The 21,351-nt window shown below is 43.1% G+C and overlaps 1 protein-coding gene across 6 annotated transcripts in view; it reads right to left on the bottom strand.

Annotated features, from left to right (window-relative positions):
• Window positions 1-21,351, bottom strand: part of NFATC1 (nuclear factor of activated T cells 1) — a 115,593-nt gene that overhangs the window by 44,396 nt on the left and 49,846 nt on the right. For all 6 annotated transcript variants that reach the window (XM_065831980.2, XM_071804646.1, XM_071804645.1 and 3 more), the window contains exons 6-8: window positions 19,696-19,836; window positions 3,961-4,016; window positions 2,536-2,668 (exon numbers count right to left, since the gene is read on the bottom strand). In XM_065831980.2, coding sequence (XP_065688052.1) covers window positions 2,536-2,668; window positions 3,961-4,016; window positions 19,696-19,836 — 330 coding nt within the window. The remainder of the gene's footprint in view (window positions 1-2,535; window positions 2,669-3,960; window positions 4,017-19,695; window positions 19,837-21,351) is intronic.

Here is a 21,351-nt window from a genome sequence, read left to right on the forward strand (position 1 = left end):
CCACGGAGATGCTACAGGACCATCCACGGGAGGTGAGATGAATGAAACCACGTGCCCCTGGATCCACTGGCTGTTTTCCTCTGGGGAATGAGGAGAAACAGGAGCTACAGTAAAAGAAAACCCTATTGTTCTGCAGTCAAGGTAGGAGCCGCACAGCAAGCCCACGGCTCTCCTGCTGGCTGCATTGTCTGCATGTGCCCATACCCACCCCAGTTTCACGGCCACACAATATTTAGGTTTAGTCCATATACAGTATTTTGCTTTGGCACAGTCCAGTTGAGCTGTAAAATACAGGCCTAATGTGCATCACGCAGCTTTTAAAAGATCCCTCATGCAGAAATACCTGCAAAATTACAGTAGGCACAGAAATGTTAACGTTTCGACTAGTCCTAAAGCACAGAAGAAGTTTACAGGATACGATCTGATTTGTGTAAAACCACATCTTAACACTTGATGATCACTCTGACATTTGCTTATCAAAAACCTACACCTTCTATGTTCATAAGATTTGTTTAAACAAGGGACAAAGTGTTACCTGGATTAGAATAGTGCTTAACTCCCTTACATTTTTTTTACACTGATCACACAGTGGTTGTTGACTCAAATATTCTTTTCTTCATGAGCTAAACTTTAGTTTTCTACAATTTCTTGAAACATTAAAATAATGTTGTGACTGAAATCAAATAAAGGAAAACATTCTAAAATGAAATATAGCAGCATAAATGACTGATTCAGTCATTGTATGTGGTTTCTGACTATGTAGTCAAGGTGATCATACCTATCTTTGAAAGGCATGATGGAAGCAACCACCAGCAACACAAGGGCAAAACACCACTACAACACAGGCGTGATAAAAACATACTATACTATTAATTCTGATGATTTCAGCAGCACAGTCACTCTTACCACTGTTACGAGAGAGTTTGCTAAGAACATATGATGGTTTTCAACTATCAGTAAAGCAGACTAAACAAGATTCCCAATGTTTTTAACAGTGACCATAATTAAATATGTCTTTGCAGAATACAACCTAGGCTGGTTCTCTCTTGCCTGTCACTAGGTAGTTATTCTCATCACTTCACATCAAATGAAACATCAAATGTTTCAAACTCAGAACAGTGGTTAGATAAACCAACTCTGCAGCAGTAAATACTATTCCCATGGTTTAGAATAAAATGGTAAAAAATTACCTATGTAAAGGCTGGATACAAAACATGCTGCACAATAAACAACAGTTAACAACAGGAATGTATTTGAAATATATATCAGGATAACGGGTGGCAAGGCAATATCTGTAGGCCTTTGCAACAGATTTTTGTTGCTGAAAAGTGTTGTGCAAGAGAATAACAACTTTTTTCTTTCTAATTTCAGAGATGAACAGTCTTTAAACATACAGACATACATACCCACTGGGCATGAAGTTTGCATAAGTAGGCTGATTCAGTGAAGCATAGCTATGCAGCACATACGCAATAAGCAGTCAGTTGCCCTTGTCAAGTTTCTTGTACTTCTATTTTAAATTGAAGTCCTGATGAAAGTCTGGAGTGCATGCAAGCTAACCAGGTGAAATTCCAAATACATATTTTATGGGATTTCACCTGCAAAAAGTTGCCAAGTCTCTCCAAGCCATGTGACATGACTCAAGTATAGCTTTGTGGGAGACTCCCTCAGAAGGACTGTTTTCACTTGGAAAGTCTACAAAAGAGCATGAATCTCATCATTTTTCTAAGTCCTCTTCCTTCCAAAACAACAGCAACAAAACAACCACCTTTCTTTCCTACTTTCCCCCCCCCAAAAAGTGTTCTCAGAAAAAGGGCCATTTCAAATCTAAAAAAAAAATAAATCTAAAATTACTTGCTATTAAAATCTTCATACATTCCTGCTTGGAATTCAGCTACTGGGAGTACTCCTCATTGTCACTTCACAGCCACCAATGTAAGTTTCCAAAATAAAGTGGCACATGTGTTTCTGAACATTTCCTACACATGAAGCATTTTGTATGGAGCACTTTGATCTCCATCCATACCGTGCTTTTCCTTGTGGCCCAAGAGCAGCATCAGCCTCGAGTGCTATTTTCACCCTGCATGAGATAGTGAGGTGCAGGATGACTGGAAGGAGAATCCCCACACCACTTCTAGCTCAGAGCCCAGTATGCTCACAATGCTGTGGTGTGAACTCAGAAGTATTATTCAAATGCAATGTACCTTCTGGGGCCATGAAGTCACACTGAGGGATGACAGCAACTTAGCAGAGAACTCAGTGTGAGTTTGTGCTGGGGGTCTTCAGGTCCCCAAAGCAGAAAAAGTCCTTGTTCCAACAGGTCTCTGACACCACAACAAAATAAAATAATCTGCAGAGAAGTTCTCTTGTGTGGGAAACAGAGAGAAAGGCAGCTATCATGGTTTGATTCTCTCATTTGATAGCACCAGGTATAGATCCAAATTAGGTTACTAAAGAATTATCAGGGCCATATATCTAAGTAACCATCATTATGTCTCATTTTTACTAGCAGAGATAAGGAATATATTTTGTTACCATTAGCAGGAAGATAGGTGAAAAACTGGTACTGGCTTCTCTTTCTCTTTCCATTGCAGACATAGAAGTTGACCTGAACAGGGCTGGTAATTCTCTGATTGCGGAAAGGTGGTATCTCAACCACCAACGAATTCTGCAAAAGCAATGAATCAGAGAGTCAAGGCACAACTCAGGCAGTCAAGCTGTACAATAGTATTCAGATATTAACCCTGGGAAGGAGGTATCCAGGCTCACAAGGAGGAACACACTCTCTGCAGGGGAACTGGTGGGCTTCATGGGCAGGGATGGCCTCCCACCACCCAAAGTGTCCTCTGTGTCAAGGACTCTAGAGGTAGGGAAACAAGATTTTAGCATAGTTCTCATCTTTACAAAATCTCTAGCCTTTACCTTTCCCATTTGGACAGCAAATATAATACCACATAGGTACAAGGCTCTGCACCTCCTGCCTCTGACAAGAATCTGAGACAAGTCAATTGTGGTCTCTAACTCAGCAGGAGAAAGCACAACTGCTTGGTTGTCAGGTCATCCCCAGTATATCTCACCCTAACACAACTTCCTTTCAGAATTAGGACAGGCATATGATTATTAAAATATCTCCATTTTCCACAGTGAAACTTTTTTCATATTATGACTCAGGAAGCTTTAAGCATGCTAGTTTCTGTGGATGTGAGATCTTGCAAGAACATCTACCGCTACAGAAAGTAGGGCTAGAGAGCATGTAGATGATCTTTCACTGTCAGAAACCAAATGCCCAAGCACGGGGCTAAGGAACAACTTAGCTGCTAGGGCATCAGCTTACACAAATGCACAGTGAAATCTGCTATGACCATCAAAACCTCTTTCAGCACTCTTTGAAAGACTAAAAGGGAATGCTCATCGTAGCATTTGGCCTGCTTTCATTTGAGGTCTTTAAATTGTTTGCCTCCATGTCTCCAGCAGGTCTGCAGCTATAACAAACTGCTGCATATAGCTGCAGAGGTGGAATGGCAGCCACATTTTTCACTTACAGCCATGGCTGAGGGAGCCACACTTCTCCAACTGTGGGGCTGAACTCCTATGAGGGGACTCACATTTCTTCTGTCGAAAGCAGACAAAAGCCAAGGAAAATGATCAGAAATTGCTTTGGGAGCAGGGGGAAGAACTGACCCAGCAAGACAGAAGATGAGCAGACAGGCTGGCCCATCCAGGACAATGAAAAAATATTTTCCAAATGGTCTCTCCTACTTTTGGGATAGCTTCCAACAACGGCTTTTTACCTCACGCTCCCATTAAAGAAAGATTTCCAGGAGGGGAGGCCTAAGTATTTGTTCTCTTTCAGTGGGGAGAAACAGCGCCAAAGCCTTGGAAATCCCTCTTTAGTAACAGTGCTGGAGAAGGCAACATATATTTTTCATCTTGATGTTAAAATATTTAAGGCAGACTTACTGGCTTGCACATTTCTTTGTCGGTTTTGGCTTCCATTTCCCACACATGGTGACCATCTAAAAGACAAAAGAAAAAGATATCTCGTTCTGTCTTTTTTTCTCCTCCCAAGCCTACAAAAGAGTGACTTTTGAAAAAAGATCTCTTTGAAGGGGCACCTCATATATGAAAATCAGCTCTCAAAATGCACTGCCCATGCATTGCCCAACCGAAGGCCATCTGGGTAACCTGGGATGGGAGCTCACTTAGCGTTTTTGAAGGGGGGAGCCACAATCCAGAGCGCATGATGATAATATGATGGGGGAAAGCCACCATGAGATTATTCTGCTACTAGTTTGGACAAATTATGCAATTGCTCTACACTTCAGTTCCCTAAACTTTCAGGCAAAAATACTGCTACCTGTGAGACCATTTGGTTATTACCTCTGCAATAAGTCATATTCAACACTAATATTAAACAAAACAAAACAAGTAGTTTTAAGGAAGCTCCTCAGCCGTGCAGTATTTGATTTTAACATACTCCTAGTCTGGCTTGTCATAATTCTGCTGATTGGAACAAAAGGCAAGGGTATAGGCTGGTAAGTATAGCTTTTGACTCCATTTTAAACTTGGTTTAGCTCAGCTACAGTGGCTCCACCTACAATGTTCTGGAGCTGCTTCTAGTGGTGTCTTGGTTCCTCCAAATTTACTGTATTTCTGTTTCAAGTAACACAGATTTAAGACACAGTTTTCACATTTTCTGGAGACCTGTCTTTTACAAGAAATCAGTTTTGTCTGGTCATTTTTTCTGTGCCTCACTGATACAGGAGTCACTGGTCAATAACAGTTTTTTTCTCCTTCCTTGAGGCTTCAAAACTCAACAGCAAGGAAATTAGAAAAATCATACAAAACATAAGGTTTCCATTCTGCAGGCCTAGAAAAACACAAATGTGTACTAAAGGCCACAAGCAGACTGCTGTCTAAGTAGGACAGTGGGGACACATGTAGCTTCATGAGTCCCACCACTGTCAGATGTCACTGGATTGAAAGGGAAAATGAGACTTCATGTCATCTTCTTTGTATATTTATTGCAGCATCGGGACATGCAAATGCAAATATTAGCTATTTTGAACTTCATCACATAGATGTGGGACTGCCTTAGAAAAACAGCTCTCGGCAAGGTAAAACAGTGAATGCATTTTCTCTTCTCTCTTCGCTTTCATGGCCAGGATGGAGGTGACGCATTTCGAACTGCCTGATTTATTACAAATGTCTGTAAATAATATTTTTGTGTACAGCTGTCCTACTGTGAAAGGAATGCTGCTGAGGGACTAGCCCTGGCAATTGTTTTAGCGTCCAAAACCCCCTTCTATTTAACATATGGAAAGAAGGGCAATGTGAAAGCTGCAGCACAAATAGCACAGTGGATTTGGCAGGTCTTTCTGTAGGAAACAATTAGCAGATCTACCCTTAGTTTCTTCCTACATTTTGAATTGTGACACTGGAAAAAGGAATCCCTTCAATTGGTGCTGCCACGTTCAGCTGTGGGGAAAGAAGGAGCAGCCAGACCAGGTTCGAGTCTCCTTGATGATGCCTTTTGAGAGCGCCAGCGATGGAGCAGACTTCTCAGGAGGACTGGTGATCACAATTTATTCAACAGATGCTTCCCCCAAGCTGTCAGTAGAAAAATCCTGACTGAAATTCAGCCAGCCAGGACACATCCCTTGTCTGAGAGCAGCCTCCTTTATCTCCCACCCCATCCCTATAGAGCCCCTGTAACCCTCTCTTCCACCCCCCCCGCCACTGTCCCAGTTAATTCAATCAGTTGTAACACAACACTATCACACATTTTGCAAAGTCTAGGAACTTCTGCTTTGTAAGGGGTTTGTTGGTATATTTTTTTAAATCTACAGACGTCCAGACTAGTAGTTAACATGTGTTCAATTTGCCTTTGTAAACGGATTACCAGAAGTTCAGGTTTTTTGCTATGTTTAATTTCTGCTTTGCAAGACGAATTATTTGATTCAGGTTTCTGTTTTTTATTTCCTGTCGATACTTTAGCAAAATTCAAAACTACTCCATGTCTAGCTAATCTTTCAATTACCTCACGCAGCTCTGCCTTTATGCACTTTTGAAATTTTTATGATGACAAAGAGAGTTTGTTCAGAAATATTTTAAGTGCTGTAATCTAAACTATTAGGAAAATAAAAATCCAGAGCCGTGGTTTGTCTTTAGAAGCTAATAAGAACAATACAGGTTTCACTCCAAGAAATTCCCTTGAGACTGTCCAGACCTTCACTGCTCAGTGACTGAGGGGAAGGGGAAGAGAGGGAAGAAGTAGGGAACAGACAACTCATTAACAGCTAGTGACATTTCACTTAACAAAAACACAGGGAGGAAAAGTTGTTATGAAGCAGAGACAGAAAAAAAAAAAAAAAAGACAATTCCTCATATTACGTCTGGTGAACCAAGAGGGAAATCTCAACGCCCACGGACTGGGACCAGCTCCAGGAGGGAAACCTTAGACCACTACGTCAACCTCTTACAGTAAACATGTTTTGCAGGTTTACACAGTTCAGCTGAAATTTAAAATAAATAAATTAAAAAAAAAAAAAAGACAGAGAGAAAGGAATAATGGCTCCAAAGAGTCTCTGGGAGCCTGAGGCATCAAGACAATCTGCCTGCACCAGAGAAAATGCTTTTGCCCCCTGTGCCTATGGACCAGGGGCCCTGGCAAGCAGGCAGGATGCTGCCTCCCGTCAGCGTGTGCTGGAGGAGCGAGGGCTGCTCGACCACAAAAGTTTCCATTGTACGCCTGCCACATCTGCAGCAGCCCGCCTGGTCCCGGGCCGAGGCAACTCCCTCCTGGCCGCCAGCCAACCAAAGTACACCAGAGCAATTTATACCTTTCCAAAATGCAAATAATTCAAATTACAGACATAACACAAAGCTGAAGCAGACACATTTCAGGCATTCCCGTTAAAGTTTACTCTCTGGAATTACCGTACCCAAATGGACAGTTGTTATACCGGGAGTGGGGGGAAGGTGGGGACAGGAGAGGAAGGAGAGGAAGGAGAGGAGGAGGCAGGGAGGAAAAGAAAGGAGAAAACGGCTTTTCCAAAGGTCTCATTTAATTCCCTTTCATTTTGCTATTTACTTTCACCAAGTAATAAGAAGTATCTTCTCCAAACCAAATGCCTGGCTTTGTTTTGGCATTTTTAAGATTTATATTGCAGTATTTTGAACAGAAAGACATCTCTTTATACAGCTAAAAAGTTGTGTCAAGGTATTATATTGGATTCGGTTTATTTTTTGGGATTTTTATAAAAGGCAAATAAAACCAAAACATCCACGCACAGAATTGGAGTGCCAAAAGCCCTACAGAGTATCCAGCGGAGTGCCCTGCTCCCCCAGTGCCAGCAGCCGTGGCCAAGCCAAGGACCCGTGCTGATGGCTGGAGGGACCCTCGGATCCCTCCTCCTCCCAAGACCTCCTGTTCCGTTTCGCACGGGCTCTCTGACAGCGCTGGGGCTCAGCGCTCGACTGACAGGTGGCCATCAGCACTGTTGCCAGCTGAAGACACTGCGTTTTGTCAGGAAGTCTGACATTTACAGACCGATCGCTGTTATTTATAGCCATCCCTGCTTTGGGAGCACTTCACCACCGGCTGCTTCAGCCTTTTTTTTTTTTTCAATGCTGTGACACTTGGAGTACCTGGGATGGCTAATAACAAAAACACGGCAAACTGAGCTATGTGGGGTGGATTTTCAGCTTTGCAAAGCATAAATACCCTGTTTTAACATGCGGTGGCTGAACGGTGAATGGGCCTTTGTAGTCTGCTCTTATCAGCCCCTCGCTCCAGTGGTAAAGGAAACTGCGCACAAGTCCAGAAGTAAAAATACTCTAATTCATCAGGGAATTCCCTGCAGTATGAGTCACTGAACGGCTTCCCCACCACACCCAGCTACAAGTTTTCCACATAAAAAGGCACTGTAGAGGCCTGTTTTAACACAGAAACAGTGCTAAAAAATAGTGGTGTAAATCTAGTGGCATCAGTTATTCACACATAGAGCCCAGCAAAACACAACATGAGGCTTTTTCTTTATGGAAGAGCAAAACAAAGAGCTGTAAAGACTTTCCAAAGAAATTTTTCTACCATCTTCCCCTCCTTGCTGCCCATGAGGACAGATACCCCAAGGTCTCTATGGTTGGGTGGACCTTCATACCCCAGGAAACTGCAATCATATTGCCAGCAGTTTGCAGGCTCTCAACAGGCAAATCATCAGTGTGACTTCCATTATAGATCGATGGATGCCAGAGATGAGGGAAGAATATATAGTACCAAAAAAGCCCCAAGCCTGGAAACCCAGGAAGGTATAACATCTGGCAACCACTTAAACCTTGCCTCTATGAAACAGGCATAATGGGAGCATTCAGATATATTTAAGTTCTTTCGCTTTACTACGGGAGGTTAAAACAGTCTATATTCTTTAGCAGTCCTGTGTTTACTTGAGATATGAGAAAAATAGACATTATCTAGGATTTCACTGCCTCTACACCGTGTACATTTCATACTCTGCGGCTCAATAGAGTTTGACGGCACTGGCTGGACTGTAAATCTGTATTTACATTCATATATTGCAACTAAGATGTTGAAACTGGCTCTGCCCTCCCAAAGGAATCCACTACTTGATTAATGTGCTGTGAGATTACCCTAAACAATAATGCCTATATTACATCCCAGATTACTTTAACATGTCCACAACAGGCAGGGCACAGATGCAATGCAGAATGATTATACAGTATAATTTTGAGGTGTTCTGCAAAGGTTGTCTACCTTCCTATTCGGTCCTGTTAATGCATATTCAAATCCTTTGGGAGCAAAGGATTTGCAAGTTTTCAATTTGCACTCCAACCCCTTTTCCCTGGGAAGCACACTTATGGCGCTGAGACGACTGATCAGTGAACAGGTCAGAAGGAAAATATGGGTTTCCAGCCACAGAAGAGGATGAAGACTTAGGCGAAGTCTTGTCATTCAGACTTAAGAGTCATCCAGTTTTGTGCAGAGATGCTCTCAGCTTCCAGGTGTGGGGCAGGCTGGGTGAGGTCTGTGCCGGGGCTGGCAATGAGAGAGGTGAAGAGGCAGCCAGCTCTGTTGCTTGTAGAGCACTCCCCACGCCAGCCCTGGGCATGACCCACTGGCCCTGTCTTACCAGCTGGTGGGATATGCATTGGTGTGGGTGTACTAGTGGATTTTGTTCCAGGGACAGCAGCCTCTCAGATCTGGGGATGCCACAAGGCGCCAGGGCACTTTTCTAGGCTGGTCTTACAGGCATCTGGCAGTGAACGTTTCCCAGCTGGACATCAGCATGGGTGGGAGTCTCTGTCTGTGTTTACACACTGGACTTTTTCAAGGGACAGGCTATAAGGATGAACCAACACCAGCCAAGCAGTCTGCCATGGGACAGATAGGGAAGATGGGGCAGAAAGAGAGCAAGAAAACATTCAGAAACGCAGAGAGAGTGGAGAGTAAGTATCTGCAATGTAAGCAGCCAGGACCTTTCTTTTGACTGCTTCAGTGGCACTTCCCTTTCCTGAGATCTGCTGTTTCCTAAGGCTCTGTGAGGAGGAAGATGCCTCCCAGTCATGTGTGTGTCCAGAGTCACCTGCAGAGCAGCTCCGCTTCCTGCTGCCACTCCTGCTGGTGCTGTGGCCTTCTTGCTGCCTGGCACCTCATCCCCATCTGCCTCTCCAGCAACCTTGATCTCCCTTGTGCTCTTCCACTACTTTTGCTATGAGACCACACAGTGGGTCTGATTTTCACCTACTTTATTTCCCTCTTCCTTGCCAGAAAAACCCCAGCTGTTCTTCTCTGCCCTCCTCACAGCCTACTGTCCTGCTACAGAGACTTCCCCCATAGCTTTACTTCCCATCCCTGGCATGTCTTCTGGCATGCATCAGTCCATGCGCAGCAGGGTTCATGCATAACTGACCTATTTGTATTTCCACATCAAAGCTGCTATATTTGTTTGTGTCTTCTCACAAGCGTTTTTGGAGCATATGGATTTTGTCCATTCCTCTAGTTATACATTTTTGCAATATTGAGCTGGTTATTATGTAGACTTAGGTGTGTCTGTCATGCATATGATGCTCTCAAGTTAATTTAAGGTAAAAAAGAAAGAAAAATAACAATAAAAAAGTCACACAGCAACCAGGTGACAAACATCCACTACAAACTGTATCTTTCAGTACTTGGGTATCTGTGCCAGGCATGTGCTTTCTCTCTGGTTGCTCATCTAGGCAAGCCAAAAGCTGAGGGACTCACTTTGATTAAACAGTGAGCCTCTTTAGCTGCTTTTACCACAGTATGCCTATCAGACTTAATTATTCTGACTTCAAGTGTTTGCAAATGAACAGCAATTTTAGTCGAGGTAATTTAAAGGAGTCACTGTGCTGACAACTGATGGATCAGAGGTCATTTTGAGCCAAAACCATTGGAATGACCTGCCAGATCCTATTTTCAGCAGAGTGGAAGCTGGTTATGCAATTTATGCTCTCTGGCACCTCCCCCTATTCAAATTGCTGTTGGTCTGAGGGATTTATTTAATAGCACTCACTAATTCCAGGTCTAAGACACTCAACTTCCAAGTAAAACTGCAGGTTGAAATCCCTGCAAAATCTCTCTAGAGCAGTCAGGTCAAACCGAACACACCCAGCACAGCCACCCACAAGCAGACATCAAAATACTTCACCCTGACTTTGGTTACGTCTGTGTCACCTCCTTGCCTTCACAATTTTATTGTACTTTCCTCAGAGAACTTCTAGTAGGCTGAACCTGTGATTTTGCAGCTGAAACTGAGTAAAATATTCCTGGTCCATCTTCTTCAGTCTGATCTGTCTCATATTTTCTCAGAAACTATCGCAGTAACAAACCTCACAGCCAGTTTAAACCAAGTTCCAAATTTTCCTTCCATGAACAGTTATTTTCCTCTACTTCTGTGCTTTATGCCAACACCACCACCTGTACTCCTACTTCTTTCTCATCTTAAGATGTTTCATCCAAATGCTTCTTCATTATTTTTTAAGACACAAACTCTTCATTTTACGGCCACATCTCATCTTCAAGATACATTGCCTTATGGCAGCCCGTCATAACTTTTTAGCAGAGTCTAAACATAAACTTTTGAATGGCATTGTTAGTTTTTCCATCTCATTGCCCCTCATGTCTCTTTTCTTGTTTCTCTTGTCCAAGAAGGCTGGGCTCAATCTTAGAGGTCCCTGCTCCTCTCCTCTCCTCTGATTATCTGCCTTGGCATCAGGTTTCCAAGGCACACCTTGGAAAAGTCATACCTCTCTATTCCTCTCTTAAACATCACTGTACTTTCTTCCACATTGCTCTTGAAGGTGTAATCTTACTCCCTCAAGAGCTGTACAAGGAATGTGCTCCTCTTCCCTCAGCTCTCTTCAGTTTTCCTGTGATGCCCACCTGAGATATAAACCAACTTTTAGTGATGTCACAGAAGCAACAGAAGACAATGACTTGTGTTTTTCCGTAAGATGTAGACAATCCCTCCAAAAACTAAGTACTATGGAGGTATCCCCTTGTATTGGTTTATGTGGCGAGGTTCTGGTAGCGGTGGGGCTGCAGAGGTGGCCTCTTTGAGAAGATGGCAGATAGTCAGACATGTCAGACAGTTAGCTCCAGCCAGCTCCAAGATGGACCCACCACTGGCCAAAGCTGAGCCCATCAGCAAAGCTGGTGGTACCTAATACTGAAGAAGGGGTAAAAAAATGCTGTACAGCCACTATTAGAGAGAGAGGAGTGAGAATATGTGAGAGGGACAACTCTGCAGACATCCAGGTCAGTGAAGAAGGAGGGGCAGGAGGTGTTCCAGGCCCCTGAGCAGAGATTCCCCTGCAGCCCATGGTGAAGACCATGGTGAGGCAGGTTTTCCCTCTGCAGTCCATGGACACAACCACACCAGAGCAGACACTCACCCTGCAGCCCATGCAAAGCCAGCACTCTTGAAGCAGGCTCCTGCCAGGAGCTGCAGCCTGTAAAGAGGAGCCCACACTGAAGCAGGTTTTCTGTCAGGAACTGTGGCCATGGGGTACCCACACTGGAGTAGTCTGTTCCCAAAGGACTGAACCTCATTAATTAACTGCAGCAGTTAATTAATGAAGGACTGTATCCCATGGGAGGGACCCAGGCTGCAGCAGAGGAACAGTGCGAGGAGAGCGGAGACATTGTGGACTGACTGCAGCCCCTATTCCCCACCCCCCTGTGCCACTCAGGGGGAGGAGGTAGAAGTTGGAAATGAAGGACTGAAGTTGAGCTTGCGAAGGGAGAAGGGGGTAAAGGTGGTTTTCAGTTTTGCCTTTGTTTCTCACTATCCTAGGCTATTCTTAATTGGCAATAGATTATTTTCCCCAAGTGGAGTCTGTTTTGCCTGTGACGGTAACTGGCAAGCAATCTCCCTACCTTTATCTTGACCCATTAGCTTTTTCATCTTATTTTCTCCCTTGCGTTCTTTTGAGGAGAGGAAGTGAGAGAACGGCTTGGTGGGTACCTGGAAGCCGGCCAAGGCCAACCCACCACACTCCATTCCTCTACTGTCTTTAGGCACTGATTGCTTCATTAGACTCTCAGCTTTCTGGTAAGGGCTGTGAATTCCTTCATGTTTGGACAGAGGGTCCTACTGGAACAGTAACAGTAAAAACTATCTGAAACCTTGTGCTAGTTATAAAAGCCCAGAGACATAGCTTTGATTGCACAGATACAGTTGCTTGAAGACACTTAGTCTGGCAAAGACATGAAAGAATAGACGTCAAGCATTCAGTCACAGTTTCTATAATAATTAAAAATTTACAGGATTACTCAGACAAGTGACTTTTAACTAGAGACCATATGGTTATTCCTTATTTCTCTGTTGTCCGCAGTAAGCGTCTGTGATTGATTGATCTCATTCTTCACTGTGAGAGCAACACCCTGGATGAGGCTTGCTGCCACTGATACCATCTCATGCATATGGTTGCTGTCCCGCTCTGTCTTCACCATTCCCTAGACTAAACAGCCAGGAAAAACTGAAACATGCTGGCATTTCCTACAAGCCACATCACTGCTCCTGCATGCGCGTGAAAGGATTCCACCATCAAATGACTCTACCATTTGATGACACTATTTGCCCAAGGGTATCTATTTCTGGGCAGTGGCCAGAAACCCCTTCAGCTATCAATACATCTCTAGGAAATAGGTTCAAGTGACCGTCACATGAACTCCGTGCTCCCAACTTGTATGCCTTTGAAGTTTCCAGTTTATCTAGTTTCCAGAATTTTTAACCTCACTGCGCATGAGTCAGCGTGCAACTACTCACTGCCAACTGGAAGGTGTGTGCCAAACTTGGATAAACAGACAGCTAAAGACGAAATTATGTAGTATCTGTCCATCTGACTAGAGGGGGAAAGGGAATTTTGCCACTTGCTTATTTATTATGTGAGCTACAGTATGATTACCAGTGTGAAACATGACCCCTTTTTGGCCTGTTGCCCCCCAAACTGTGACTGCTACTGGCAATGGAAAGAGCAATGGAAAGATCTCTGAGAATGTAAGATCTTTTACCAAATGGAGCTCTGCCAAGACTCAGGTCACCCGTCTCCCCATCACATCACATCACATCACGTCAAAACAGAGTCCAAACCCTGAGCTCCAAAGTGCAACTGAGTCAAACCAAAAACCCACATGCTTCCCCAACGCATCTGCTCCATCCACATGCCCCTCAAATGTTTCGTCAACATATCATTTTCCAGAACTTTTAATAAGTTCTCCTGGAGCTAAAATACTGCACTTGAATTACCTGCCGTACAACAAGGTAGCTTTTGCTCACACAGCTTACAGGAAACAGAACTGAATTTCTCATACTGACATTTGTACCTTAAAGCAGCAACTGATTGATTCTAATCTTTGCCAGAGACAATGAAACATGAGAGGAGAAAAAAACCTGTGAAATGCTTGAGTGGACACTTTAATTCATGCAGCTTCCTCTTTTCCATATCGCATTTACTTCGTGCAAATATTTGGCTGACCAAGCTTGACCACACATCTAATGGGAGGCAAACTGTAAGCTTTCCCATCTGAAATACTTGTAGGAAAGCATTATTTCCCTTGGCATATACACCAAAACATTTGGTGATTTCACCCATATATCTTTCATCTACTCTAGCATAACTATTACCATGCCACGTCAGTGCCTTCATGTTCTAAGAGCAAAACCTGTTCCAGCAGGGAAGAGGAACAGTTTTGACAGAAAAATCCATTTAACAAAATGAAAACAACAGCAGAATGAACAGTCTGCAGCAATAATTAAACTGAAAAACTCTTTAATTGTTTGAAAATATTCAAAAAGAAAAAAATCCCTGGAGGAAATGTTGCTTAGGTGCTGTCTATTTCTCTGTCTTTCAGGACCTTGAGCTTCAAAGGCTTTGGGTCCAATAGCTGAGGATATTATGCAATTAGGTTACGGAGTGTGTAGGTGCTAAGATCACTGTTGATTTGAAGGCCAAGTAATTAACACCACCTTCAAAACCATTGAAGTTGGTAAGCCTGGAGTTACTCAGAGATACAGTGTTACAAGTAGTGAACTCTACTAATGTTCATCAAAGAGAGTGATGCATCTACAGGGAGGGGCATTTGTCAGAAGGAAGCTCAAATGCAGGCCTTTGACCAGGACAAAATGGCCCTCAACAACCCAGAATCAGAATTTCAAAGTCAGTGCTATTTGAGAGACTAATCCTGTAGTGAAGCTGGGTGTTACATTTCTGCCTTTTCGCTCTTTAAAATTCTTGCTTTGAGCTCTGGTCACTAAGCACAAAACCAAAGAAATGGGTTTGGAGCTCTAACTCAACTAGTGGAAACTGAACTGAAAAGTAATCAATAATTGTACACCAAATATCCATTTCTTCTTATAGATTGCAACTTGCTAATAATGAAGATTTCAGTCAGTTTAACCTGATCTCTTAGGCATGTCTAGACTTGGCCAATTCCGTTAAGTCCAGAAATACTTGAGCTAGCTCCAGTGCCAAAACCATTCTAACTACAGGAGCAAGGAGCAATTTTTGAGCAAGGAGCTATTTTTGGGGTATATTAACTCTTCCAGATCTTAGTGCAAGACTCTCTCTAAATCACAGAATACCTTGGGCAACTCAATAACATCCTAGAGCTTGCCAGAAGACATACCCATAACTTTCCTGTGTCTTGGTGCTTGGGATATTGGCTTTGTGTCTCATCAGTGAGCTGTTGCTCATCAGTTACAGGAAACATTCTGTGAACTGAGTGAAGCGAAACTAGGATTTTTCCACGGCACTTATTTTTATAGATCACTAATCATATTGTAATATACTAGGAGCCAGTAGTCTGGTCATTTCTGTTAGGCTTTTGTGCTGTTTTGTGTTCAGTAACTCAGATTACCTTTCAAAAACTAGCTTTAAAAACAAATACACAATGTTTATAGAAGTTGTTACCAAGAAAAGGTAGCTGACAGATATATAGACCTTAAAACACACTCTCCAAAGACTTCTGCATTTTCCAAACCTCCCTCAAGATTTTTGTAGCCTGTTACATTCATAATCTAGAAATGACATAAGTTTTAAAAAGATAAGTAAATAAATCAGTGTCTTTTATTATATTTCGAGATCACAATTTGTACTCTTGCAGATGCACGTGTTAGACAGGAAACATTTTGTCCCTCCTAGCCAAACACCTCCTCCCATAGCTAATAAATATCAACTTCATTTCATCCACTTTTGTAACTAAAATGCACACCTTGCCTCCACAGTGAATACCAGCACCTAGCCATCAAGGGCCCTTGCCAGTAAGAAGTTGCAGATTTTTTTATATTTTAGCAAGTGCTAATTCTTCTGATGAAAACCAGATTGGTATTGGATGTCCTAAACCTAGAACCCAACAACCTTGACATGCAGGCTCACAAGACCGTTTTGAAACTCAGGAAGATAAAAGCATGACTACAAAGAGAGACAGAAAGTAAAAGAATGTAAGAAAAACAATTATTAGCGTAATCTGTAAGACACAAAGTCATCATGGGACTACCCAGTCTAAGGAAATTCTGCATTTAGAAGAGTAAACCTCACAAAGCACATTCAGCATTCCCATTTTTACTACCACTAGGTTTCTTGGATGGTCATTTTATACCATCGTTCATCACTGGAAAATATGGGCTGATATTCAAGCAATAAAACATTGAGCAAAATAACATAAAATAAGGACTCACTGCAACACATGAGAACTTTTTTATGGTACTGTAAAAGGCTTGAGCAAATTCTAGTCCACTTCTGAAAAAACTCATTATTTATTCAAAGGGGTGCCTTCTGCCTGAGTGCTGGACCACACCATGAGGGGTTCTCCTTTTTGAGGAGGTTTTTTGCAAGCATTCCTCCCACAGCCCTTTCAGTGCACCTTCATCACTCAGCTGCCTCACTCCTCCTCCGTGAGACACAGAGTCGCAGGGCTGCAAAGCACATTTTGCCCTGTTTCATAAGCGTTTTGGCTGAAAAGCAGTCAGTAAGGAGTTAAGCTGAGAGCACCAAGCGCAGCCTCCTCAGTTGAAGGATTGATTTGATCATTCTTCAGGGATTCCCTCTTGTATGAGTCACTGCTCAGACAGACTCCCCACGCAAGGAGGCCAGGATAATGCCATTCCTCTAGAGACTACAACAGCTGAGGGCTAGCCCTCAAGACAGAGAGCTTAGGACTCATGCTTGGAAAAACATTCAGTGGACCACAATGCGCTCAGCAGACTTAAAGAAATTATTCAGACAGAAGGAGAGGGGGGGGGAAAGGCAAACAAAAAGTGTTCTCAAACTCTTTGCGTTAACTTGTTAAGTATGCAAACTAGCATGAATTAGACGAGTTCCTGGAGACTGCCTCCCAGCTTCAGGACTCAGCCCAAGTGAGGGCTGAAGACATGAGCTCATGCAGTATAATATTTAGATTTTATAGAAAAGATACACTCTCTTTATGAGTGCAATGATTCCTCTGACCTATTACTTTGTAATAGATGAGTTTGGCTGCTACCCAGTAGGAACGTGATTAACATTTCAAATTCAAAAACAAAAGCAGTAACAGCAGCAAAACTAATGAATGTCTCCAGCAAATCACAACAGTTCATAACCAGCTTTCTAAGAGAAAGAGAAACTATGCTGGTGTTCCCTCTCTCGACCTACTTTCATAGATGTGCAAGAACTGACAGGGAAAGAAACACCACGTGCTGATTTTCAAAAGTGAAGTCTGGTAATAACTTATTCATTTGACATTAAATACAGCTCAAAATTAAATAAAATTAAATACTCTGCTCAAAAATGGAGCCAGAGCAGCCTGCCACTAAGACAACAATACACCATGCTTGTTTGTTTCCAGTGCATCGAGTTGTGTTAGTTAACATAGCACACATCAAACAAGCTCTACAAATTGTTCAGCTCAGATCAGCCGGCAACTTTGCTTTTCGTGTGCCATTCCTAGCGACACAATTGCAACTCCTGGAGATGCCAAACATTCTCAACTTTAAAGGTTTGGCTCCTGCAGTGTTCCCCCACGAGGCAATACTGCCCTGCAAATGCAACAAATCTCCCTTGAGACTACTAAAACCAGGGAGGACAGTTTCAGAGCAGATCTTTCAGTACTGACTTAATGATCTTGATTACTCTTCAATGACAGCAGCTCACTGACTGACTCCTGTGGAGTTGTCCCCTGCTCCATGACAGGAGGAAGAGTTGAGGGGGATCTCCAGTGGTGCTTCAAGTAGAAGACACACTCCTGCAGTGGTCCTTTCTGCCAACCCATGCACTCAAGGATTTCACCCCAGGAGTTTTTTAGGGTGACAGGCAAGGCCTTTTGATCATTTTCTTCATCAGCACACCTAGTGTGCAGCACTGCACTCCTTCATCTCTCATGATGTTTAAAAATGTCACATAAATTATTTTCTATCTGTAATATGTCTTTGCACATCCTCAAATTCCTGTTGCTTGAGGGAGGTATCTGTGTGGTTCAGAAGTACAATGCTGTCCCCATTCTTCATTTTTGTAATTTAAGTATATACATTGAACATTCTGCTTTTGGTGTACTTAACACTAAGGGAGACAGTGTCCAAATCCAACACTGGGGTACTTGCTGGTGAGCAAGTAGCATCATCGTCATAATCCTTTGGAACACAATACTTCAAAAATTTTCAACTCCATAATGGAAGAGGAGAGAAAATAAGTATGAAGGAAAGCACCTTTTAATGTGGCTTCCTTTCTGTAATGTGACAGATTCAGCACTCTGCTCCTGACATGTCACTCTAACCCACTTCTGTGCAGCAAAGGAAGTTTAAATATAGAGAGTCATGTTCTTCCCTCATGGTATGTGGAGTTCACAGGTTTTTTCATTGAAATACCATCTTTTTTCCCTTTTTTTAACTTTCTTAAGAAACAAAAAGGGTATTCTGCTCATCTCACAGCCACAACCAGACTGCGCATGGTGCAGTGCTTGGGGGTGACAGGAACTGTGCTGACCAGCTCTCATGGAGGACCTGGGGCATTATCCCTGCCCTACACACACTTTTGGTGACTTAAACCTCACCAACCCAGGACTCTGCTGGGGAACTTCAGGGAAGTCTTCTGCTCTTCCCCTGAGTCCGCTGAGCTGGCACCTACTCAGATGTCTCTGCTTCCAGAGCCTGGCCTGCTCACCCTGTCATCCCTTCTCATGCCTGGCTTCCCACACCACCAGCAGCGGCTGTGGGTAGAACAGCACGAGAACCTTGTGGACATGGAGGGTTAAACAGGAGCAGTGTCAAAGCTGGCTCTGGTGGCCTGAGGAGCGCCCAAGACAGTTTAAAGTTCGGGGGGCGGGGTTCAGCCAGCAGCTGAGGAATCCATAGCTTGTGCCAGCACCACGGAAACCCTTTCCAAAACAAGACTTAAAACTACCCTTAACGATCTCATTTCAGAGCCTGACTTTGACGCACAGCTCCACTCTCACCACCTTTTCCTGACGGGGCATTCATGCCTGTTATGCATTATGACCCTGTGACCCACCGCCCCTGCAGACACCTCCTGCTTCAGCCCCAGCTCCCACCCCACACCACTTGCCCTGCTTCAGCCTGGCCTGGGACCCTTCCCTGGGAGGACCTGTCCCACCACCAATGCACTGCAGTAGTGCTGTGCACTGGGGCAGCTGGCAGTAGTACTTCCCTAGTCCTCAAAGTAAACCAGAAATCTCTCCTTTCCAATGAATGCATGCGCTCTGCAAGTCCTCCTCAAGCAGGGGACTGTAAGCACCACCAGTCTCGACTGCCAGACGGAGACATATGTGCACATACACATCACCAGCAATACCACTCCCTCTTCCACAAATTACAGAAAGGTTTAACAAGATGCACCACCTTGCAGGCTTTACACGGACACGTCACCTGAAGTTTCAAACACCTTTTACAGGTCCTATCCAGTACAGACATCGTTTGCTACAAAAACAAATGCCCAACTTCGACTTTCAATGTTGCTATTGTCTACCTGTGACTACACCTGCCATAGTGTGAAACCCCAGCATTAGGTACGGCTCAGATCACTTTCACAGCTTTGCCCAGTGACATGGAAAACATATTATATGCAGAAGAAAATGTCATTACCATATTTTTGCTTTCATCATTTGGCAGAGATTTTATAACAAGTGAAAAAAGGCAGACTGGAGTCTAGATTGAAAAGACATACCTGGTGCTTTCTCCACAAAGATTACTTTGGAGTCTTGCAGAAAGTTATGGCCAGTCAGTATCATTTTTTTCCCTCCAGTAACAGGAAAGCTGTCAGTACTTTGCTTCTCCACCAGAGGCAGTTCTTGGGCAGATCTCTGAGCTGGAGAATTATAAAGAAGATAAGGAAAAAAAAAAAGAAAAAGAAAAGCAACCACAAACACACACACAAATAAGGATTGCATTAGTAACTTAATGCTTACCCTCATAAGCTAAGCTGTGTTTGATACAGAAACAAAGAAAGGTCAGACAGTTTGGAGGAAACATTGGTTGGTTTTCAAGTGCCTCGATTGTAAACAATAGGGTTATCACCTTGATTGTAAACAATAGGGTTATCAAATATAATGGTACAGATTCAAAAGGCTCTCAAATAATAAGCTGGTTTAAAACTCAGCTTGACCTGTACTATATCAAAAAGTATATTTTTGTTGAAATTCCTTTATTTAAAATAATTTTCTCTTATCTATAACATATATGCTGTGTGTTTACAAGGCACACATGACAAGATGACCATCCAGATCCAAAATATGTTTCAGTCACGAAACACTGTATTGCCAGTTCTGCAAACTGTCCTGCACCAGAAGTAGTAGCCATGGGCCTCAGACAGTGTATTTCCACTGGCACCTGAGTGCCAAAGCACACGTGGATCCATGCAAAAAGAATTGGGTATTCTTGTGGCACATATTTTATCTCTCCCAACTGGTACATGGAGCAAGCGTGGCTGTGCTTCAAAGGATGATGTGACATTTTATTCAGATTACATGGTTCCTCCTAGTGTCACATGCATTAAGAGATGCATGAAGTTTTTGGCAACAGCTTATTCCACATTCTGCACTGGAAACAACACTAGCACTTATTTTTTCTCCTGTTTTTCGCTCCTTTCAGGAGGCACATACCATGCTTTTGCTCGTTACACAACCCTCAAAACTGTGGTTCACTGATACAAATTCAATCAGGCTTTGTATTTAGTAGCTTCCTGAGCTTGGCACCTGTGCACAGACCAGTTCAGGATGTATTTATATTGCACCTTATCCTGCTATACAGCAACTGAAAAGCTCTCATCAACTTGAACAGCAGAATGATGAAACCATGACTCCTGACATTTTTCGCTTTGCCTGTTAGCCTAGAAATTGCCCTTGAATAAGAAACAAATGGGAAATTATTCATTTCATACATACCCTGGACAGAAGACAGGGTTTTATGCCAGTCTACCTGCTATATGTAAAAAGGCTCTGCTGTTCTTCAAAAAAACACCACAGGCTTATCTTAATGTAACTCCTCAGTGCCAATACTGATTTATTTATTTAAATGAATGACTGTGTGAGAGAGAAGCCACCACTGTTGGTCTAATTGCACTGCTCTTTCCTACAACTTCAGCCTCTCTTGTAGATTCAGACTACCAGAGTGGCCATGGTGCTATCCTAGGCAAAAGGATGGAGTACTGTCACCGGTCTGAAAGTCTGTCACTGCTTTTGCAAGAGGAACACAGGGATGTTCTTTCCTACAGCCTCTCTATTAACAATCCCTGAAAAAGTACTATGCCTACAAGAGATCAAACGTTGACACGCTCCAGGACCTGCCAGACAACATTGCATAGGACTCCAGCCTGGCAATGACG

Source organism: Patagioenas fasciata, chromosome 2 (genome assembly GCF_037038585.1).
Source record: "Patagioenas fasciata isolate bPatFas1 chromosome 2, bPatFas1.hap1, whole genome shotgun sequence".
NCBI classification, from domain to species: Eukaryota; Metazoa; Chordata; class Aves; order Columbiformes; family Columbidae; genus Patagioenas; species Patagioenas fasciata.